This window comes from Sapajus apella, unplaced genomic scaffold (assembly GCF_009761245.1).
Source record: "Sapajus apella isolate SASKATOON/1434 unplaced genomic scaffold, GSC_monkey_1.0 scaffold36, whole genome shotgun sequence".
NCBI lineage: Eukaryota > Metazoa > Chordata > Mammalia > Primates > Cebidae > Sapajus > Sapajus apella.
In genome coordinates, this window is record NW_022436976.1 from 16,186,081 (window position 1) to 16,211,637 (window position 25,557).

The 25,557-nt window shown below is 34.7% G+C and overlaps 1 protein-coding gene across 13 annotated transcripts in view; it reads right to left on the reverse strand.

Moving 5' to 3' along the window:
* The window catches only part of LRRC7 (leucine rich repeat containing 7), a 566,189-nt gene that overhangs the window by 230,701 nt on the left and 309,931 nt on the right, over nt 1-25,557 (reverse strand). For 4 of the 13 annotated variants that reach the window (XM_032297107.1, XM_032297108.1, XM_032297106.1 and 1 more), the window contains one exon: nt 5,348-12,504. The exons of the other annotated variants lie outside the window; for them this stretch is intronic. In XM_032297107.1, coding sequence (XP_032152998.1) covers nt 12,498-12,504 — 7 coding nt within the window. In that variant the 3' untranslated portion in view covers nt 5,348-12,497. Of the gene's footprint in view, nt 1-5,347; nt 12,505-25,557 lie in introns of those variants that run through there. 13 annotated transcript variants of the gene reach the window in all.

A 25,557-nucleotide genomic window follows, 5' to 3' on the forward strand; every position in this document is an offset into this window, starting at 1 on the left:
ATGGAATATATTCAGTATATAGTGTGATGTTTCAATGTATGTATACATTGTGAAATTATTACCACAATCAAGCTAATTAAGATACCCATCACTTCATATGGTTTTGTTCTTCTTTTTTGTGATGAGAATTCAGGCACATGTCATTTTCTTGCACTTTACTTACTTTATTGTGCTTCACGGACATTGCATTTTTACACATTGAAGGTCTGTAGCAACCCTGTACTGAGCAAGTCTACTGGCACCATTTTTCCAACAGCATGTGCTCACTCATGTCTCTGTAGTTACTTTTGGTTATATTTCAAACTTTTCCTTTATCATTGTATCTATTATGTTTATTTATGATCAGTGATCTTATTTTTTTTTTCTTTTCTGAGACAGAGTGTTGTTCTGTTGCCCAGGCTGGAGTGCAGTGGCATGATCTCAGCTAACTGCAACCTCCACTTCTGGGTTCAAATGATTCTCTTGCCTCAGCCTCCTGAGTAGCTGGGACTCCAGGTGCACACCACCACACCCAGCTAAGTTTTATATTTTTAGTAGAGTTGGGGTTTCACCATGTTGGCCAGGCTCGTCTTGAACTCCTGGCCTCAAGTGATCTACCCACCTTGGCCTTCTAAAGTGCTGGGATTACAGGTGTGAGCCACCATGCCTGGCCAATGATCAGTGATATTTGATGTTGCTATTGTAATTGTTTTGTATGGCCATGAAGCATGCCCATATAAGGTGGCAAACTTAATTTGATAAATGTTGTATGTATTCTGCCTGTTTCACCAACAGACCATTCCCCTTTCTCCCTCTCCTTGGGTTCTCTATTCCTGAGACACAACAATATTGAAATTAGGCCAATTAATACCCCTGCGAAAATCTCTAAGTGTTCAAGTGAAAGAAAGAGTTGTGGGTCTCGCACTTTAAATCAAAAGCTAGAAATGGTTAAGCTTAGTGTGGAAGGTATGTCAGAAGCTGGAGTTAACCAAAAGCTAGGCCTCTTGTACCAAACAGTTAGCCAAGTTGTAAGTTCAAAAGAAAAGTTTTTAAAGGAAATCAAAAGTGCCACTTCAGTGAATACATGAATAATAAGAAAGTGAAACTATCTTGCTGCTGATATGGAGACAGTGATAGTGGTCTGTACAGAAGATCAAACCAGCCACAACATTCTCTTAAGCCAAAGCCCAATCCAGAGCAAGACCCTAACTCTCTTCAATCCTATGAAGACTGAGAAAAGTAAGGAAGTTTCAGAAGAAAAGTTTGAAACTAACCAAGGCTGGTTTATGAGGTTTAAGGAAATAAGTCAGCTCCATGACATAAAAGTGCAAGGTGAAGTGACAAGTGCTGATGTAGGAGCTATAGCAAGTTATCCAGAATATCTAGCTAAGATAATTAATGAATGTGGCTACATTAAAATACAGGTTTTTAATGTAAATGAAATAGCCTTCTATTGGAAGAAGATGCCATCTGGGACATTCATAGCTAAAGGGAAGTCAATGGCTGGAGTCAAAGCTTCAAAGGACAGTCTGATTCTCTTATTAGGGGCTTATGCAACTGATGGGTTAAAGTTAAAGGCAATGCCCATTTACCATTCTGAAAATCTTAGGGGCTTTAAGAATTATGCTAAACCTACTTTTCCTGTGCTTTAGAAATGGAACAACAAAGTCTGGATGACTGCACCTCTCTTTATGACATGGTTTACTGAACATTTTAAGACTACTGTTGAGACCTACTGCTCAGAAACAAATACTACTTTCAGAATATTACTATTCATTGACAATGCATCTAGTCACCCAAAAGCTCCAATGGAGATTTATAAGATTAGTGTTTTTATGCCCATGAACACAACATCCATTCTGCTGCTAATGGGTCAAGGAGAAATTTTGAATTTCAAGTCTTATTATTTGCGAAATACATTTTCTATATAGCCAGATAGTCATTCCTCTCATGGATCTGGGCAAAGTAAATTGAAAACATTCAGGAGAGGATTAACCATTCTAGATGCTATTAACAGTAATCATGATTTATGAGAAGAGATCAAATTATCAACATTAACAGAAGTTTGGAAGAAATTGATTCCAAACCTCATTGATGACTCTGAGGGGTTTAAGACATCAGTGGAGAAAGTAATTTCAGTGTGGTAGAAAGAGATCTAAAATTAGGAGTGGAGCCTGAAGATGTGACTAAATTGCTGCAATCTCATAAAACTTTAACAGACAAGAAATTGCTTCTTAAGGATAATCAAAGAAAGTGGTTTCTTTCCTCCTCTTCCTCCTCCTCCTGCTTTTCTTCTGCCTTCTCCTCTTATTCTCATCCTCCCCCTCCTCCTCCTCTTTCTCTCCTTCTTCTCTTTATCCTTCCTCTTCTTTTAGGCTGGGTCTCCCTCTGTCATCCAGGCTGGAGGAAGTGGCACAATCTTGGCTTACTAAAGCCTCAACCACTCAGGTTCAAGTGATCCTCCCACCTCAGCCTCATGAGTAGCTGGGACTACAGGTGCACGTCACCACACCCCTAATTTTGTACATTTTCATAGATATAGAGCTTTGCCATGTTGTCCAGGTTGGTAGCAAACTTCTGGGCTGAAGAAATCCACCTGCCTTAGCCTCCCAATGTGCTGGAATTACAAGCAGGATCCCAGTAAATTGCAGTGACCACTTTTGTCACTGCACCTGGCAAAAGTGGTTTCTTGAGATGGAATCTACTCGGGGTAGAAATGCTGTTAACGTTGAAATGACAACAAAGAATTTAGAATATTACATAAATTTATTAATAAAGCAATCACAATGTTTGAGAGGGCTGACTCAACTTTTGAAAGAAGTAGGCAAAATTCTATCAAATAGAATCACGTGCTACAGATAAATCTTAATCTTTAAGATGCTCTAGAGAAATCCTTCATGAAAGGAAGAGTCAATTGACGCAGTAAACTTCATTGTTATCTTAAGAAATTGCCAGAGCCACCACAACCTTAATCAATCACCACCCTGATCAGTCAGCAGTCATCAACATCAAGGCAAGACCATTTATCAACAAAAGCACCAGATGATTGTTAGAATTTTTAGCAATAAAGTATTTTTTCATTACGATGTGTAGATTGTTTTAAAAGACAGAATGCTATTGCATACTTAATAGATTACAGCATATTGTAAACATAATGTTTATATGCAGTGGAAACAAAAAAATAGCTTTATTGCAATATTTGCTTTATTGTGGTGGTGTGAAACTGAGCCTGCAATATCTCTGAGACATGAGGTACTTAAGATGCACTCTCTTAGCACATTTCAAGTACCCAATATATTCTTATGCTGTATATTAGGTCTCTAGCATGTATTCATTTTACAACTGCAAGTTTATATCCTTTGGGCTACATCTCCCCATCTTCTCTACTCACAAGCAGCTGGTAACCACTGTTCTACTCTTAGCTTCTGTCTGTGTTTTTTTAGATTCCACATATAAATGAGATCATGTAGTATTTCTCTTTCTGTGCCTGGCTTATTTCACTTGGCTAAATGTCCTCCAGTGTCATTTATGTTGTTACAAGTGGTGGGATCTCTGTTTTTAAGGCTAAATAATATTTATATAGTGTTTATATGTATGTGTGTAGGTATGTACATATATGCTGCAATTTCTTTATCTATTCAACAATCAATGGACTTTGTTTTCATATCCTGGCTATTGTGAATAATCCTGCAATGAACATGGGACTGCAAATCTCTCTTTGAAGAACCTGTTTTATTTTCTTTGGGTATAATATATACAGAAGAGGAACTGCTGGATCATATGGTAGTTCTAATTTTTTAAGGAAACTTCATACTGTTTTTCATAATGGCCATACCAATTTACATTCTCAGCAATTTACCTTTTCTCTACTCCCTTTCCAATACTTGTTATCTCTAGGCTTCTTGATAATAACCATCCTAACTGGTATACAGTGATAACTCATGGCTTTGATTTGCATTTTCCTGATGATTAGTGATGTTGAACACCTTTTCATATACCTGTTGTCATTCATAAGCCTTCTCTGGAAAAATGTTTATTTACATCCTTTGTCCATTCCATTTTGTAAACTGGGGTTTTTGTTTGCTTTTTTTCTTTTGTTGCTCTTCCGTTGTATGAGCTTTTAAAATATATTTTGGATATTAACTCCTTATTAGACATATAGTTTGCAATATTTTCTCCACATCTATAGGGTGCCTGGAATTTGTTCTTCTTATTTATTTTATTTTTTTGTTAATCTGGAGAAAAGATGTCACTCTGTCACCCAGGCTGGAGTGCAGTGGTGTGATCTTGGCTCAATGCAGTCTTAATCTCTTCGGTTTCAGTGATCCTCCTACCTCAGTTTCCCAAGTAGCTGGGACCACAAACATGTACTACCACTCATGGTTAATTTTATTTTTTTTGTAGAGATGGGGGTCTTACTATGTTGCCCAGATTAGTTTTGAACTCCTGGTCTCAAGTTATTTTTCTGCCTTGGCCTCCTAAAGCTCTGAGATCATAGGTGTGAGCCACCATGCCCAGCCTCCTTTTTATTTTGTTGACTGTTTCCTTTGCTGTGTAAAAAGAGTTTTAGTTTGATTTAGTCTCATTTGTTTATTTTTTCTTTTGTTGCCTGAGCTTTTGGTGTCATAATAATTCAAATGGAAGTGACAGCTGTACATGTATTAGTTGAATGATGGTAACAATTTCAAACTCAACAATGTTCTAGTAGCATGATTAGAACTGATAGCACATACACATGTTGGTTTCACTGAAAATATTGATAGGAATGATATTGGAAATAGTTTCGTACTTTTATGAATAGATACGGGGACTGATTTTAGACATTTTAATTTTGTTGTTTTTATTGCATATAATAGTCCTTCTGACACTCAGCAGATTGCATTTTCTCTGACTGCCATATCTCCTCTATTCATTTAACAAATGTAAGTTTGGACAAAGCACTTTTCTATCCAGTGGAGATAAAATGATGAATAAGACACAGTCCCGCTTTCAAAGAGCTCAAGGACGCAAACCTTCAAACAACTAATTATCATATGATGTGATAACATTTTAGAAATTTTATAATCCCTAGTCCCATGTGCACATGTTTGGGGATCCAGGGAAATCTTCAAAGACGCATTGAAATTTGGACGGAATCTTAGTCTAACTAATAAAGGGAAGCAGATTTATAAGTCAATCAAAAACAGTTATAAATGCAAGATGCATTATTCTGGCTTTGCAATTTGTTGTTAGTTGCTTTGAAAATGGCTGTGTCTTTTTTTTTCTGGGAAATCCTTTTCAAATTAAATCATAAAGCCGCAGAGTAAAGCCCTGATTTAAGGAACAATCTAGAAGCAGTTTGATTTTGTCAACTTTCGGCATTTTTTTCCTTACATATGTCAAGAATAAGCTACACTATTTGAATTTCATTTCCAAAAATGTCTCTCAATTCAGTTTACTTTTCTTCATCCCTATTACTATGCTTTCCTTCTTTTGTCCCGATTACAGCAACTGGTCTCCCTGTCCTTTGAATTCATTCCTATGATGCTTTCATAAAGACTACTTAGAGAAACATAGATCCCAAATGGCAATTTCTGTCCTGAGGCTGTTTTCAACATTGAAAGGGATCTATGAACTTGGCTCACAGCAGTTTTTATTGATATTTTCTATCCTACTGCATAGCATACCAAAACTCCTAGGAAAACCTTATTCTCCTATTCAAGGAACTCTCTTTCCTGACATCACATCTACCCCATCTTCTGCCCTGATTATCCCCTTGCTGAGTGCTAAATTCCTACAGTGAGAGCTCCTGATGTCCCCTCACCTCCAGCTCCCACATGGAGTCCACAAAGCAGACTAATTCTCCTCCTTTGACTTTTATTTGAGGGCATCTTACAGTGACTGTTGTCTTTTCTTCTCTCAGAAAGTGGAGGCAGAGAACAAAGTGGGCAAGGAGGAAGGAAAAATTCAAAAATCTCCATTTTATCTCATCCATTTTAATTTGCTTCTTTTTCTCCCCTGCTCAGAGTATGCAAACACTTCTCCAGTGTCTCGGAGTATTTGCCAGAGAAATACCAACTTCCTGTAATTAAAACACATTTGCTTTAGTAGTTAACCTCCTCTCTTTTAAAGAATAGAGTCAGTTTTATAGCTTCTTATTACTTTAACAGAAGCAAACAAGACCAACCTTCAGGATTCCAGGTTTGTCCTGTCCACCTTGACCAAGGCAAGGGATCCTGACTCCGTGGCCTAGGATATGAATCTGCAGTCCTTAACCTGGGATTGTTCCCGAGAATTTCTGTTCAGTATGGGAGTTTTGACCATATGCTCTGTTTCCAACCTGAGCTGGTTCACCCCTCCTTAGAAACCTAGTGGGCCCTCGCTCCAGGATGGTCACCATATTGACACCAAACTTAGTGTTGCCACCTGATCAGCATAACGCACTACTGCCTAGAACTCCTGGGCTCAAGAAATCCTCCTGCCTCAGCCTCTTAGGTAGCTGGGACTACAGGCATGCACCATTCTGCCCGGTGGTTCTGCAGTATTTCTAACCAGCGCTGAGAAATCTCTCATTCATATTGAGGCCACAACAGACCACTGTGTCCCTATAGGAACCGTGCTTGGCAGGACCACTTCCCACTCCTAGGGGTTTGCAAATGTGCTTCTGGAGAGAGGGTCCTTTCAGCAGGCTCTCAGAAACCATCGTTGGTCCTGTCTTCTGAGGCTCCAATTTCACTCATCAGATAGCTCTTGGCCTGAGGCCAGTCATGACATTAGGCCTGGAGATTTTCAGATTTCCTACTTAGTGGCTTCTTTGTTTTTCTGTTTGTCCCTTCCTAGTAACAACTAAGAGGCAGGCATATTCTGTCCAGTGTGCAGTTTTTTTTTTTTTTTTTTAAAGCAGTTTTAGGTTTACAGCAAAATTGAGAGAAAAGCACAGAGATTTCTCATACACTCTCCAACCCAACACATGCAGAGCTTTCTGTACTGTGTGATTCCCACCTGAGTGATACACTGTTTCAACTGACAAACTACATCTACATATCATAGTCACCCAAAGTCCACAGTTTACATTAAGGTTCACTCTTGGTGTACATGTGATGGGTTGGGACAGATGTGTAATGACGTGTATCCATCATGGATGGATTATAGATGCTTTTACACATTTCTCCCAACCCATCAAATGTACACTATACATACAATTATGTGTACATATAAATATATATATGCACATACACATCTTTAAAATATATATTTATGAATATAAATATATATCAGAGTAAATATGTATCGCACACAGCTTGTTCTTTTATTTATATAGCATCATTATCCATTATGCAGAATGTCTTCACTGCCCTAAAATCAGAGTCTGTTTATCCCATTAGCTGCACTGTAAACCTGTGATTTTTCTAGTAACTAGTAGATCACACAAAGAACTCCAAAATTTGCTTTATCTTCAGTCCTACAGTAACAGTCAAATCAGCAAGGGAGCCATTCTTAGTTAGTAGAGTGGATCTTGAATATAGACTCAGAAAATTTGCCAGTAGCCTTTTTAAAAATTTTTATGACTTGAGTGGCTTCATCATGCTACACAAGTCTGTTTCTTCATCTGAACAAGTATCCTTAAATCAGTATTGCATTCTTCAAAAAAAGCTGTAATTTCAATCTCACTGTGAATATCACAATGTCCCGTTGGCTCCCCATTGGCTTTTCAAAGATAACACAGCTTGTTCTAGATGCACTTTTGCCCTTTTATATTTTGACTGCAGATGTCAATCTGTCATGATTTAAGTGTATTCTTGTTTTTTATCTAAGGTAAGCATTCTTTGGAGAAGTGACTTCTCCAAAGAAACTAACAAAGCTTGTGATACCTCTAGTATCTAGAATGCAGTGGTAACCACAAACGGGAAGTCCAATCTTTACAAATACTTATTTTAAATCTCTGAAGTAGGGAGGCTATACAGTTCAAATCTTTAGTCTTCAGCCAATTTTACTAAAATATCCAACACGTTTTCTTCTATTTTCACATAACTGTGCACTTCTGAGTCTTCTTCTCCAACAGATTCTTTTTTCCTGCCACCCTGCCCTCACTATCTTGGTCCCTCAATCTCTTGCCACCTCTACTCCTCTGATAGGCTCACACCACCTTCTTATCACATGTCTTATTTTCCCAGTTTCATAGTCTCTTTAGGAGTAAAATATGTCTATTTTATTTGTCTAATGATAATCTGGCAGAAACCTTGAAAGCATTATGCTCAGTGAAAGGAACCAGACACAAAAGATGACTCCATGAATAATTCCACTTATATGTTCAGAAAAGGAAAATTTATAAAGACAGAAAGCAGTATAGTAGTCACCTGGGGCTAGGGTAGGAAATGAGATTAGAATGAGGATTAACTGTGAATAAGCAGGAGGGATTTGGGCAGAGGGTAATAGAAATGAGCAAAATTGAATTGTGATAATTACACTTCTCTGTAAATCTACAAAAAAAATTGAATTGTATACTTAAAATGAATTAGTTTTATGTTATGTACTTCACACATCTCAGTAAAGCTGATTTTTGAAAAAAGAATTGTCCAAGCAGCTTTAGAGACAGCGTCCTGTTCTGTTGCCCAGGCTGGATTGCAGCGGTATGATCATAGCTTACTGTAGCCTCAAACTCTTAAACTCAAGTGATCCTCCTGCCTTGGCCTCTTAAAGCACTGGGATTATAGGTGTATACCACTACACTTGGCCCAGAGTGGCCTTTGTTTTATGCCTTCTTACCAAGGACAGCATGATTTCTTATGTAACCAATTTTATCCCATCACTCACAGATCTAACTTGTCATTCCTCTACTTAAAACCATTTCATCAAAACCTATTGCCCATAAAATAAAGTCCAATCATGGCATAAGAGCCCCTTCACAGTTTTTCCTCTGTCTACCTCATGGTTACTCCTTCCTCATGCTTTCTATTTTACATATTCAACCCTTTGTGACATGGGGTTTCCTCTGTGAGCAACACTCATTCTCCTTTGCCCATTTTAAAATTCCGATTTATGGTTCGAAAGATTCCTTCGGCTTCACCTGGAATCACCTTTACAGATAGGACTAAGAAACAGAACTTCTCTGTACTGTTTCTGGGCCTTCATCACATCTCCATAATTCTATGTACTATGCTGTACTGCATGTAATGCTTCACTTGTCTCTATTCCTTATGAGACCTTAAGCTGCTGAACAGCAGGGGCTCTTTGTATGGGCATCTCTAGTGTTAATCCCTGTGCTTGACACAGTCAGTCCTCAATAAATGTTTATTGAACTGGATTGAATTAAAGATTTGCATTTTCTCTAAAATTTGCCCAAGCACAAGAGGTAATGAAGAATTTGGATTTTAGATGTTGTATACATACATAAAACACAGCTGAAATCAAAGGAAGTTGTACGTGTGTGAGGGTTGGAGGAATTACTAGTTTAATACAAGATTTTTACCTCATTGAGATTTGAGCAATATGTAGTTTCCACACTCTTATGCTGTTCTAAACCCATTTGTTCTGAAATTATTATTTTTACTATACTAGACCTCCACATGCTATATTTTTGCCCTGGTAATAGTTTTTTTTATGCCAATGAATAAATATAGATCATCAGTCTTTATTCAACTTATATTAATTGCTAGTGGCAGAAAGAAGTGACACAAAATAAAACTGACTATGCCTAATGTTCCTTCCTTTAAAAAATTGATAAAATAATCATAATTTTTGGCGACAAAATTTAGATCTGTCAGTTTTGGCTCAAGAAAAGTTGATTTGATTAAAAAGATAAGACAAAATAGCAGGAAGCTTAATTGGCAAAGTTTGATATGAACAAAAAATAGGCTGGTAGAGTACATGTAGAAAAATTCTTAATGAAGCTCCAGAAACCAGTAACTTCTGAGAAACATACAGGAATATGTAAATATGTATTACTATTCTCTGAGGCACTCCTAAAAGGCATAACAACTGACTCCTCTTCATGAGATGCCAATAAAATGATGAAAGGTAATACAGTGTAGCGTTCACATCATGCCCCAGGTTCCTGAGAGTAGTCTAATATTATGGAGGAAAGGGCTGTATGGTATTTGTATCTTGAGGAATGGGTAACCACATATTGTACCGCTTTCTTCTAAAGGGTCTTTTGTTGTTGTTGTTTTTTAATTGAATATGTTTAGCTAAATTCTGATTTAATAAGCATATCCTACAATTCATGAATGTATAATCAATAGCGTATATTTTCAATAAAATTATTTCAATAACAATAAATGCATATAAACACAATTCATTTTTACCTTTTTTTAAAGTGTATATTGAGGCTGAAAATCTATGAAAATTTACAAATAAACACAGTCAATATTTTCTTAAGTTGGTATGCATGATTCCTCTCAGAATAAAAGATTAGAGTCACATAAGTATTGTGAATGAATTTACAATCACTTATGATTGTTGGAGCACTAACCAAGACATATAACATGGACAGTGGGCAAAAATAAATCACGTCTTATATTCAATTGTATTTATTTTAACCTTTTATAATCACTTCTGCTGATTAAGTTTTAAAACATTTTGGCTTTTATAACAGCTATTCCATTTACTGGTTAATTTTTTTCATTAAGAAATGTTTCCTTTTTGCTACACATATAAGTTTTCAGTTATACATTATCAAGACCAGAAAGGCAACATGGTTTACTGCAGTAAGGTTATGTCAACAAAATAATTATCCAACAGTCTGAGCACGATGTAGACTTTTATTGCTGCTGTATAAGACTTTTAAGCTTTAATAATGAAAAGTCCAGTTTCTTACTTAGAACATCATAAAGTCAAAACAGCAATGTTTCTTTAATCTTCAAAGCTACTTTCTACAGAATGTTTTAAGTAATCTCTTTTGAAGTAATCTCTAAAATAAATTTCGGAAAGCTAAATAAATTGGTGGCATTTGAAGGGCACTGAGAATTCATAAGAAGACATTATAAAACTACACTAAGACAGTATAACTGATTCTAAAGCAATATCAGGAATTGAAGTTTTGTGTTTTTAGAATAGCAATATACCTTTTAGTTTTTGAGAGATATATGCAATATATGTGAAAATGACAGAAGTCAATAAGCATATAGTACACACAGCTAAAAAGAAGGTTGTACAAACACAATAAGTAGACTTAAATTTTTACATATAGATCTTCATAAGTATTCATGGAAAAATCAGCATCTACACAATTTTAACAAAAAATCAACATTTACTTTCAGATATATGTTTTATACAAAGGGCTATGCATTCTAAGACAGTTTTATATTTTATATGTTTCATATTATTGAAATTGATAAAACAGAATAGGAATACTCAAGAAAGTACATTTTAGCTCCATAACATAGGTTTTACAAAAAATATGTTTATTTCCTAGACAGTAAAATGAAACAGAAGCAAAACAATAGGAAAAGCCAGTAAGCTCAATGTATCCTGCTTATACTTGTTTTATAAAAAGAATCTTTGAACTGTATTTAATCAAGCTCCAACAAAATAATTATAAACTATTTGTATTTTGCCTTGTTCCAAAAGGAGTTAATATGGGATGAAGAATAAATTTGCTGTACTGCATTAGGCATCAGCAAGATGGTGACCTTTGTATGTTGAATTTCAAGCTTTTCAAAATATTAATAGGAAATATATGCTACTTTTAAATTAAGTGTATAAAAGGTTAAAAGCAAATGCACTCATTATGTTGAATGTTATTTATTTAGCAAAAATATTATTACAGAGACTCATTTTGTATGCAAATTGAAATGCTATAAGCCATTGAACTGCACAAAAAAGCCAGTATGGTTAATTAACAAATGTATTTTAGAGCTACAAAATAACTGTTTCACATTAAATTACATAAGATGAAAGGATACATAAAATAAATCACCAGCATTTCATGTTTTGACTTGGTCCATCTGGGAACTTTGCAAAATAAGTCCACAATGGAACATCATCAAGGAGTATGACAGAAAAATGAGGCAATTATATTTAGTCTCTGAAGAACTGCACAAACTAGAGAAATTATCTTATTTACTGCATTAGGCTGACTTCTAAATGACTTAGTTTGATCCATTTAAAAAATATACAAAAATTATACACAACAGCACCTTAACATAACAAATATTGAAATCAATTAGATAAAAATATGGGTATTAATGTTTTCTGAGATGATACAATTTCATATTCATTGAAAGTTATGGCAACTGAACATACTTGGAAAAAAAAACCCAGGTCTCTCTCTATTAGAAATATCACTGTTAAACTTTAACAACGACCAAACATTTTGTATATACTACGCAGTAAGAAGGCAGCCCCCATCAGCAGGTAGCGCACCAAAAATGTTTGGTTTCGTAATATAGTTTGGGAGAACTACCTCTACAAAGTCTATTCGTGCTGATGCTCCTGATGCTGCCATTTCTGGTGCCCGAAAAGCTGCTCCCTCCACATCCTCTGTTGTAGGTGTCACTGTATAGTCTCAGGCGATTGGGCAAGGGGCACACTCTGGATCTTCAGATGCTAAGATGAAAAAAATCAATTTCAATGCCCAAAAGATGGAACTCCTAATGCAGAAGGTGACTAAAATAATTACCAATTGGTTTACAGTACAGGGAGATGGAAAGTTTACTTGTTTTAATGTAATTCCATAGAAATAGGTTTTAAATAACATTTTTGTAAAGAGGCATAGCTCTAGGATTAGGAAAAATGTTAGATAAAATAGAAAATTAAACTCAGAGTGGAATTGGACTAGATGACAAAAAACATGCATACCCCCTGAAAGGAGCAAGCAAAACTTTAATATGATGATTATCAGGTGATAAGCCATTGTCATGAAAATAACTTGCTTACACTATCACTTCCAAGGTCTACTCATTTCCAGTAACTCTCTGTGATAACAAGCATGATTGATGCACACTGTTTAAGGCATAATAGAAATGGACACATTGAAATTTTACTATGAATTTTAATGTCCTCGACACTCTCTGAAAATGACAACATTTATGACTTTCTCTTCTACGAAATATTCTTCTTCAGTATAGCAGCTCAAATCATATTAAGATAAATTATTTTAATCTCCATAGTGTTAGAGAAAGATTTCATATGAGAAAACATCACTGAAAGACACCAGTGAGAGAGGTGTATGTAAATGAACATACTTTGAAGAACACATTTTATTACATTAAAATAATTTTGATTGAAATAATGTTTTGGGTTGTAAACAAATAATTATTCTTCCCATTTTTTTCCTATTAAATATTTAAATGGCAACTTTTGCCAGGCATCTCCATGTTTTAATAAAAATGTGTGTAATTTGGATCTTGAGAGGAAATTTTAAAAAGCATTGACTTGAATGCAGAATGATAAATGTATATATAAGTACAAAATCATTTATAAAAATATCATCTCTAGAAACAGCAATAGCTCAAATTAATAAATTATGGCTATTTGGAATTAAATCATTTAAGTAACCACCTTTATAATTTAAGAAATTGGTATTTTTATAACAGTCACTTTTACAGCTTATGTACTTTAATCCATTATATTTGATATACTGTAGAGTGACAAATGATCATAAATCATGACAGATTCTTATTGAACATAATTTTTCAGCAGGAACCATCCTGAATCAATTAACCGTGCTATTACTCTACTTTAATTTTCTCCCCACTTCTTCTGGAAAAGCCACCAATCACATTTCAATTAATGACTTACATATATTTTGCTTACACTTTTTTATGTGCTACATTTTATTCAAACTAATCAAATGCTACAATTTTACCAACGTGTACTAATTTAAAAGTTGGATATGCTCAGACAAATGTAATTATGGCTACACAGAATATTAAATGATGATTGAATATATTAGCTGCATTAGAAATTTCTTTTTGCTCCAATAAAAAGACATATATTTTCCATGAAAAAATGAAAATATAATGTTTCATTACAGTATTTTTATATACAACTGAAATTAGTGCACATGAATCTTAAAAATATTTTCACAGTTGAATGTAAGAAGTATAGTTCTCAAATTCGTATAATTATTACTTACATTAGAAAAATTTGGCAAATGCTCTAAAGGTTGAACAACTTCATGTATATAATAGGTACACTGGGAATGTACATAGACTATTTGAACAAGAATTACTTATCTTCAATGTTTAATTGACAAGCAATACATAAACAGATTCTTTGTGAGAAAATGTTGTCTTAAAGATTTTGCTATAAGTTGGGTTTTATGTATTTATTTTTGGATGAAATATTTAATAGTCATTTAAAGTGGTGTTTACAGATTGATATAGCTATTTCACATGATTATCTTAACTCTATGTATGTTTATAAAGTTCACATTCTTATTTTGCTGATATAAGGAAAATAACAGCATGTATAAAATATTACAAAGGATATTATATTTTTATGTTTTAAATAGTCAACTATATTTTATAAATTACACATGGATCATCATGCTCCATAGCTGAAATTCAAACTCAAGTTGAACATAATTATGCATTCTGTGCATTTTTGGATGATTCTGAAATGTGCAACTTGATCTTGCCAAACTTAAAACAATTAAATCTTAGTGTTTTCTCTCAGATCTCTCTGCCGTATCATTTGATTTTCTCATAAGGCATATAGATTATTCAAAAATAAAATTGTCTAACAGAACAGTAATATAGCAATCAATATTCTCAGCCCACTATTGAACCAGCCAAAATTTAACACCAGTTGAAAGCTTAAGGTATTACAGCATACAATTTGGCTTTGAAGATAGGGCATAAGTACACATCATTTTCTTTAAACATGAAGGTGATCAATACATAAATCTTTATAATGGCAGGCAACATTTTATTCTTTAAATACATTGTACAAATTCTCCCAATTTATGCATCATTTGCAGTATAACATTAATAAAAGTCAATGAATTAAGAATATGTTTTTATTACAAAATGCAGTCATCTGCTAGAGTAGTCTTTAGCTAACCATTAAGAAAATTTACACCAAATAATTTTTGGCATATAAAAGTTTGAGCTAAATAAACGCTATTGTGTTCAAGCAAAGTCCACTTTTAAAATGTGCTTGCTCTAAAATTTACCTTATAACATTTTCAAATATTTTGTTGATATGTTAAAGTGTTTCAAAAAACCTAATAAAAAATGGAAGCATGGTTTTCTACAGCTTCCAAGACTCTACAGAAGAGGGAGTGAGTGCTGTAAGAAGCGGAAAAGGGAGGGAGTGATAGAATCTGCTTGCAGAATTCAAGAAATAGTTTTAAGAGCTAACCTGTAATTTGGGTCTTTATTTTTCCATAAGTGTTTACTATACAAAAAGAGATAAGGAACTCTAGGCATCAGGAATTGCATGTATACATTCATTAAAACTTAAAAAAAAAATAACGAATTCGGGATGGTGAAATTTTTTTTTTTTTTTTTTTTTTTCATAAGGGAGCTTAATATGGAGGGGATTGTTGGGAGATGAAACAATTTGCCATTTGTCCCTATACACTTATTTCTATTCCTCACTCTTTTTTATTCAGTCTCAAAGATAAGTGTTTCTTTATCTACTCAAGTAGATAAAGAAAGTAAAATTCTTATTGGTATACTTGACACCAGGCTCAACAACCTCTTCTAGGAAGGACCTGGCTTGCTAAATTTTCACTTTCTTCTTTGGCATTATTCTCTCCACTGCTGGCTCCTTAATCTTGGGCTGTGTGCACTCAACACCTCTATTACCTCCTCTTCCATGCCTAGCATGTAAACCTGATAGCTAGCACAAGTTAACATTTACTTCTGGTTCACCGAACTAAAATTTATTGAGCACCTACTGGGTGTAGGCAATGTAGTAAACTTTCTCCTCTGCTGAAAAGGGCAGTCTATCTTACTTCCTCACCAACCATACATTCATTGCCCCACTGCTCTCTAAATTTTGAGCCCCTCCACTTATCACACCTGCTTTGGTAACGTAAGATGAAAGCTAGAATGAACTCTTACATCTGCTGTCCTGAGGCTGAACTTAGGCAAGGTATTTGACTGTCTTGAGCTATAATCTTTGCAATCTGTAAAATGGACATAATGACACTTTCCTCAATCTATTGTAATGAGTCTCAAAATGAAATATACACATACCATGCCTTATCCGTTGTCTAGCACATAAAAGCATAAGGAATTGTTATTAGGTATAAATGTCCAAAAATCCTTCTGATTTCAAATCCAGCTAACATTTCTCAATATTTACTTTTGGGATCTCTTTGCTGTCTTTCACTATTGATTATTCCCTACATCAAAGCTCTCTACTCTCTTAGATTCTATGACAAGTGCCTTTCCTGCTTCACCACACACTTTATTGTCTCTTTCAAAGGCTTGTTCTCTGCCTGTCCCATAAATGATGGTTTTCTCTTCTTTTAATTGTATTGTTCTTATCATTCAGTATGTGAGAATGTGCTCCCATAGTTTCCGATAACATATGAGAATAATAAAGACAAAATCTAGGCTTCCAGCCCATTATCTGTCTTTGTGCTTCAGAGTCCTTTGTCTAACTGTATTTCAAGTAACTCTATTTGGATTTCTCAAACTGAATTCATCATTTCCCCTCTGAACCACCTTCTTCCTTTGGATTTTTTTACTTTGGATTTAACTTTCATTGATGACATCACCGTCTACTGGGTCATTCAAATCATAAATCTGGAGACTTAGATTAGGCTTCTCCCTCTTATTTCTAACATCCAAGTAACCTTAATTCTGTGCCAATTTTATTTCCTAAATATTTCAGTAATTGGTCCATTTTTCCCCATCTCTGTTAACAAACAGTTCAGATTTTTCTAGAAAATAATCTGGACTTTGCCTGGATTATTACAATAACTTGTTAATTTATCTCCCCTTCCTCAAAACTCCATATGATTCCCAAATGAAATTTAACCACATCATTCCCTACTGTGGGCTGAATTGTGTTCCCTCAAAATTTGTAGGTTGAAATCTCAATTCCCAGTGCCTCAGAAAGACTATATGAAGATAGGGTATTTAAAGCAGTATTTAACGAAAAATGAAGTCGCTAGGGTGAATCCTAATTCAACATGAGTGATATCTTTATAAAAACAGAGATTAAGATATAGATATACAGAGAGAACACCATGTAAAGACATGGGGAGAAGCTGGCCATTTGCAAGCCAAGGAGAGCGCCTTCAGAAGAAACCAACCTTGCTAACACCTTGATATTGGCCTTCAGAACTGTAAGAAGATAAATTTCTATTGTTTAGGCCAACAAGTCTGTGGCACTTTACTATGGGAGCCCTAGCAAATGAATACTTGCCTGTATGTGTATTTCTTCAAGAGCTCCCCAGAGCACATAGGATGCAATTTTAATGTAGCAAACCCCCACAGTGTGACCATACCTCCCTATTTAGCTTCCTCTCTGACAACTCTCTGCCATCACGCTATACTTCACCAACACTTAACTGCTTACAGTTCCAAGTACACACTGTATTCCTCAACTTTGTACCTCTGGTACCACCGCCCTCTTCATCTGGCTGAACTCTATCAGTTTTTAGACTCAGCTTAATCAATATCTTTCTAGGAGCCTATTCTTACCCTAAAATGACTTTGAAGAAATGCACACAGTAAACTTGTAAAATATTGATACATAGAAAAAAAAAGAAAAATTACTGTAAACTCTTAACCCTAATGTGAGCATTATAACTGTTTAATGATTATCCTTCCAGCTTTTTAAGGCCCGTTTTATTTAAACAATAGAGATTTTATTGTATAAAATTTTGCATTCTGTTTTTTTTCATTTTATTTGATATTATCCTTTGAGCATTATCCCATCATTAAAACTAATTTTAATGGCATCATAATATATTTTACCATGTTGGCTTACTTCAATAAATCTAATTATTTTTCTATAACCAGAAATTCAAAAGATGTTGTTGATTGTCCTGGGCAAAAAATAGTAAGTAGTATGGTATGATTCTCATATCTCTAACCCCAGACTTCTCTCTGGTCTCTGGATCTGTGTATCTCTTGGACCTCTTCACCAGCGCATTTCACTAAAACTTAATATGTTCAAAATGAAACTCATTATTTTAATCTAGTACCTGTCCATCCCTCCAATTTTCTCCAAACTTTTTGTATCTGTTTATAGCATAATAATTCACCCAAGCACCAAGCACCGAGTCTTCCGAGTTTACAACTAATGTGTTATCCTTGATTTCTCTTTTCCTGCAACCTCTATTCCACTGCCATTGATTTAAATTGGTTCTCATAATTTCCAGGCTATTGAAATGGCCTCTTACCCCATCCTTTTGTCTTTAAACTTCTCAATTCCACCTTCCTCAGATTTGCTTCATAACTGTTCATTACCTCTGAAAAATACAAGCCTCTTCATGTCACTCCTGGCTTAATGTTCTTCAGCGGATCATTGGATCCTTCAAAACCAAGTTCCAATCCTTTGGTATGGCTCTGTACTAGGTGTCTTGTATATAATGTTATTCAAACTTTCTCACAAACATCTGAGGGAATCAGCCTGAGTTTTCTCTTTCACATAAGTGCTTCTAAGAAAACTATATTGTGATCATTACTTATGAGTCTGTGTACCTGAATCTATTCCAATATTGGAAACTTGAAAGAAAAATCTATAAAATTAAAAATCTATAATATGTCTAAATATCTATGTTGGTAATATCTACACTATAAGGTCAATGTAGGAAGATATTAAAAGAGAGAGGATACTAAAGAATAAAGAACTTGTAATAAAATGATAATCAGAACCAAAATAAAAACTATTTTTTTTTACATTTCTAAATTCCTTTGACATGGAGGTGTATGATAATGTCATAAAGTTCTCTGCAGTAGAGACTTTGCTAGTTAATTTATTCCAGTGTTTCAAAGAGTCTGAAGAAATATGACATTTTACTCCTACTGTGGGCTTTATATGTATGTATGTGCATATATATATATATATATATATATGTATACTTTTCAAGGCTTAGTTGATTAACAAATGTTGGAAAAACAAGATACATTGCTAAAATATTATTATTCTAAAAATAACTTATAAGATCACAAGCAGTAATAAATAGAAGTACACATTCATCATTTCTAACTGGAAATTTAATGGAGCCTTGGCAGTAAGTAATCATTACCAAAGGAGCACTAATGCAGAATTGACATTCAGTGCTAACGAATTAATTTTGAGGCTGATTGAGAAGGAACTTTGCTTTGAATAACACCACTATGAGGAATGGTTATTGTTATGATTTTTATCATTATGCCGTTTAAGAATGTTCTGAAGCTTTCATTTTATGGTATATAAATATCTTCTTATTTAGGGCAGAATTATACCAAGAAGATTAGGAATAGAAAATGATAAATAGCCCTTGGAATCAGGAGGTCCATGCCTGAAAAGTCTGAATGCCATCAGATTCCAACTTCCAAAAATCCTTTAAGTTGACTTTGGGAGGGTTAAAGGATGTACCCTTTTGTCACCAAGCTTGCTGGTTCTCCACTTTTTCTCCAGTTTGATGCTCCACTTGCAGACCCTACTCCTCTTCCACCTCTGACACAACAACTCTGTCTCCTTCCAAAACCACGGCTCCCATAAAGAGCTTTTAGCCTTAGTGGAGATAAAGTAAGAAGAATCCACTTTCTTTTAATTTCACCATCTATTATTGTTTCTTTTCAGATTTAGTGATTTTAAAATAGACAGGCACAACAAACCTTTGTCATTAGAAGACTCACCCTCCTGGGCTCTTCGCTTCCAACATTTGAGTGTTAAAATAATAATACACTAAAGCAAAAGCATTGTGTTGAAGTTATCTTGGGTTTTTACTCTTTTGCCATTTGAGAATGTGTCATCTTGACAAGTGGTAACTGATCCACTATTGAAAGTTACAAATACCTTCAGACATAGTTAACTATTTCTTTCCAAACTTTTTATCTCCTCAAAATGTTATTTCCCATTTGGCAGAGATACCTAGGGATCTCTGTTTTCACTGAATTACTGCTGATGGATCTGAGGTTATCCTGGCCACAGGCTCGTTGCCAGGGCACTCCAGAGGTGACTGGAGTTCAGTAGCTCTGTATCTCTTTGACACTTACATAAAAGGAACTGTCTTCAGTGGCTTGCTTATTCTGACGCTCTCAAGGGCTTTAGTTTCTTAGCTGTAAGAATCTGGTACCTATTAGTGTTGACACTTCAACAGTTCACTTTAGCTCTATTCTTATCAGCTACCCGTAGCTCTTTTTTTCTGATAGTTTGGCATCATGCAGTTGAGTGCCTGAAACAGGATACATTTTAAATGAATACTGTCTGCATGTTGTGCAGATGTTGTACTGACCATCTGGTCAACTGAAGCCTCTACTGGAACCATTGCTGATATATAGGCACATACCCTGGTGCTTAAGTTACTCTTTTAAAGCAAAGAAAGTTGTTTTCTCTAGGTTTGTTGGGGGTAGGGTGGAAGTAGTTCCCCTCCACTGCGATGTTCTCAGGTGAAATAGCCAGTCACCTTACTTTTATGCTTTTGTTATATATTCATTCTGTCCCTAATAACTAATGGCAGCAAACGACTTTCTGATGGCAAACAGATGCTGAGACTTTTTCAAGGACCAGTGATCTTTGTGCCCTCATGCTCCTCTTCCCTTGAAATAATAGTCATTGTTTTCCTAGGACAGCAATGGTTGTCATATATTCCTAGTTTCCATAGTAAGTCTCAGCCAGCATTACACTTTATTTACTGGCCTAAACATTCAGCATTTCTTACCACATGATAGGATATTGCCTTCATCTGTTAGAAATTCCTTATACCCAGTGAAAAATAAATTATAACCATGCATTTTCTTCTTCAGTTACAAAGTTCCTTATTGAAGACTAGAGAATGTGGATACTCTGTTTTAATCAGTGTGTCATCACTGGTAGAAGTATTGCAAATTATCTTTTAGTCTGCTAATGTAATTGCCATATTGCCCTATCTTCTGACACTTCAAACACAGGGTTATGGATAGTTGAGGTTCTCTTCTTAACATTAACAAACATGAAATAAATTTAGTGACCAAACTACTGAGTGTGGACTGTCACAGTATTTGAAACATCCAAATGGGCTTCACTAGCCTTCTGTTCTAGTCAATATGCTTTTTTCACACACATTTTTGTAGTTTATGTTTGAAGCTGTGTTGTTGAATATCGTTATTGACTTTTGTTTTTAGTTTTATCAAGCAAATTCCTTCATCCACCTGTCCATTCACCCAACTGTCCTTCCATTCATTCTACATACTTGCTACTGCTCTAGGCAATGGAGACAGACATATAAAATAAATTCATATTTCTATCTATGAGTTCCCATAAGCAAGTAAATAAGCAAGTAAATAAACAATTCGAGCACAATGAGGTTTTTTTCCTTTTTTTTCTTTTTGCTAAGAGAGCACATAAGAGGGATGGCAGAGCCAGTTTGAGTGGGTCCAGAAAAGGCTTTCTGAAAGAGCTTATCTTCATTGAGTCATAAAGGATAAGTAAATAAGCTAATCAAGGAGTAGAAAAAGATGTAACAGGCAGAAGGAACGATATATACAAAGGCCCCAAAATAAGAGTGAAATTCAGGGTGACTGAAGCATACAGCATGAGGAGAGGAAAGAGAGACGGATGATAGGCAGGTCATGAAGGGCCATTATCTTAGGGAGTGTAGAAACATTTTCTTGAATGTCATTGAAGTTATTAAGATTTTTAAGGGGGAAAGTGACATTGAATTTGCATTTTAGCTTTGGAAAACAAAGTGGAGTGTGACAGAGTGGAGGCAGAGAAATAGTTGATTTCTCTATTAAAATAGAAGATTTTAATGGTTGAGGCACAAGATAATGATAACCTGAATGGATACAATGGCAATAGAGATTAAGAGAAAAGAGTAATTACTCATATTTGTAACATTACATTGATTTATGTAGTTATTACGTTAATGTCCGTCTCTCTGATTAAATGTAAACTACATGAGGACAAAGATAGGTTTTACTTTTGCCCATTACCATATTTTCTATACCTAATGCAATGCCGGGAATAGAAGTGCCTAATAAGTGTATTTGTTGAATGAATGCACTAATGAATGAATTTAAAAAGTGCAACCCATTAATGTAAACTATGCACTGGGCAGAATATTAGGCATTGAGGATACAGAGATAAACAAGCTAGGCAAGATTCCTGTTCTCAAGGACAAGTTTTTAAAATGGGAGAGACAAGTAATAAATAAGAGAATTTGTAATAGTAACCAGTGTTATATAGAAATTAAAATAGAGTTTTTGGAATATGCCTGGGGTCAGAATGGCTACTTTAGATTGGAGGGTCATCAAAGACCTTTTGCAGCAAGTGACATTTGATTTGAGATTGAAATGATAAAAAAAGAGTCAGCCTCTGGGGGCAAAGAGTTCCAGACAGAAGGAAATGAATAAGTGAAATAGACAGATTTGACAGAACTTGTTGACTGATCAGATGTGGGAGTAAGAAATAGGCCTAAGATGATTCACAGGATCTAAAAAATGTTATTTCTATTAACTGAACTTAGAGATACTGGAAAAAGTACAGATAGTGATGTAAATGATGAATTCAATACTGAAACTGTTGACTTTAAGGTACCTGTGATGCATTGAAATACATGGATGATAATTCACCTCCAAAATATACCTTCTTTCTCAGAACAGAAAAGGTATGAACCATGATTCTAAAAGATTATTACAATAATGTTCTCCAGGTGAAGCTCCTTAACTGGCAATATCTATAGTTGACTATATTTGCTGAAAATCTTCCCAATACTTGCAGCTATTCAGGGCCAGTAGACTCTGTTCTGATGGCTCAGAATTTTCTGTTAAAGTGGACATTCAAAGGTAACATGACTATTAGTTCTTGATAGGCTTTGGTCAGGACTAATTATTTCCAGGCAGAAGTCTGAATATCTGGGGTCTTTTACTGTGTCCCTCCCTATAATGATCGGTGAAAATACTCAGTTTTAATTTTTGATTTTATTATAAAAAGCTTCATTTCTGTTGAAAGAAGCCTGATTCTTTTAAGATCCTACCCATTATTTTTGCCCATCATAATAATCTATATGCCATCTATAAGAACACACTACGAGTTTTCTATGTTCAACCTAGACTTGAGGGTCTGGTTCAGAGTTGTGTAGTTTACTGCAAATATTTTTCAATATTATCTTGGGCCTTCGATGGTTCCCTTTATGGTATAAATGAAAAGGGTATGATTAGTCTTCTTTACCAGGGATACTTCTGTGGTTCATTTTGAAAGGTGGTGTGCTGATAAACCATCCAAGCTAGACAGTGCTCTTTGTGTATACACAAGCCAGAGACTGCCGCGCTACCCAGACACAACTACCGTGGATCTGAAGTACCATCTCAACAGAGAAGACACAATTATAAGTAATTTGACCTGATAAACCTACCCGTTTTTCAGATAACTTTTAAAAAGTACCAGAGAGCTACATGGTAGCAACTGATTTTATGAAGTGTGGGCAGGGCCTGACAAGCACTTGTCTCTGAACTGCAAGAACACCTATGATTTTCAGCTCCGCCCTACACAGACACTGCAGGGTACAAGGCATAAAGCAAAGAGCCTCTGGTTTCGAATTAAGATTCTCCATTAGCTATTTCTATCATGGCTGTCCTAGATGGATACTTCTATGGACAGCTGGATCCTGCCTTCTGTTTCACTTCTATGGCCCAGCTTAACACTTTATTCCCTAGCAGATATCCTTGAACTTGTTTTTCTACCTCCTTGGATGAACTCAACTTTTATCAGACCTATTTGTGAGGTTACTCCTCTGTGGTCTAATTTATGTAGTTGTTATGTCCTATGTCTCTGTAGGCTGGACTTGTTAAATTGCTTGTCATGTTCAGCAGGACTCAAAATGTGTAGATTGAATCTGTTACTCTTTAGGAGTCAAAGTCCATTAAGAAGTATTTGAGATTCTTTAGTCACCACTGCAAGATTTTTCATTAACACTCTCATTTTTCTAAATCAATATGTTGACACAAGGTCATATTAAGTTGTGTCTGCTGAATTCTTTAAGAATACCATTTGCTGAATTCAACTAAAGAACACTATCTGTGAATATTATCTAGAAAAATATGAACATTGTTGAAGATGTGGTGGATGAGGATGCAAAAATTCATAAATTACCAATAGCAATTGAAATAATTAAATGACAGTCCTTTTCAACTTTTCTATTTGAAAATGCTTTGTATATACATAAAATCAAAATGTCACTTTCATAAATTTATAATGGTAATTATTTCATATATGCTTTTTCATGATAGTTTTAATTTTTACAATTGTATTTATAACATGAGCGTGTTTTCCTTCTCTTCCTTATACTCTTCCACTTACTTCTCTCCATGACCTCAGCCTCAAGTGACCCAAATATATAACCTATAATTAATTTTTTCTCATATAAACTCTAAGACTTTTTCACTTAATTAAAAGCCTTTAGAATTCGAAGGAAAGTTGGCTAGACAAATATTTAACTTCATTAGTGAATAATTTGGGAAGAGATAACACTTTTATAATATTAAATCTATCCTTATAAGAAGTGATCTGTCTTTTCACTTACTCAAATCTTGTTTTATGTCATTCAGTAAGAATTTATAGTTCCATTTAATAAGCATATGCTTTTCTTGTTAAACTTATTTAAAAATATTACATAGGCTTTGTTGCTCTAGAGAATGGAATATTTCAGTTTCTTTCATCAATGCTTTTTTCCTAGAATGAAAAAAACTATTGATATTCATCTATGCATTTTATTTCCAACCAGCTTACAAAATTCTCTTATTCATTTTAGTATATATTAGTCCTCAGATCTGCTAAATGTACATAGTATGGCCATACGGTTAGCAAAGAGTATAACTGTCACTTATCATTATTTCTACTCAGATTTATAAGTAAGACAGATCTGTCTTTGAACCTCTAATCCACCTTTAAGGGTTGTACAATATTGGTTAAGTTACTCAGTCTCCTTATGTCTTAATTTCCTCATCTTCAAAATGGGAGCTGATAATAGTATCTATATTATAATGATGCTATGTGAATTTAAAATATTAATACATATAAAGTACCTTAGTCTAGTGTCTGGCAGGTATAAAGCACTGAAAAATGATGAGATGAAGAGATTCTCCAAACAACATGGAAAAAAATGATTCAAACCAAAAATACAATGCCAACTGACTCTTTAGGAAAACAGAATTCAACAAAGAATGTGTGTTTCAGCTAGTAGTAAACTTTTTGAAGTTTAAAAAACAACAAATAAAAACAAAAACCATGATCAGAGTATTGATGTGTGCAAAACAAAGAAAAATACAATAGGAATAGAATGGTAAATTAAATTTTGTGAATTTAGGAAACCACTAGAAAAAAAAAAAGAGAATTGACCTCATAAGTTGGTTGTAGTAGAAATAGATATATTCAATGTAAATCACATGACTTAGTTCAATTTAATTTACTAATACAAAAGATTAATATAATTTCTCCAAATATTAACACACATTATTAAAACCTAAACTAATTAATTTGAGTAGGCTTTCTAGGAAAGTTTTC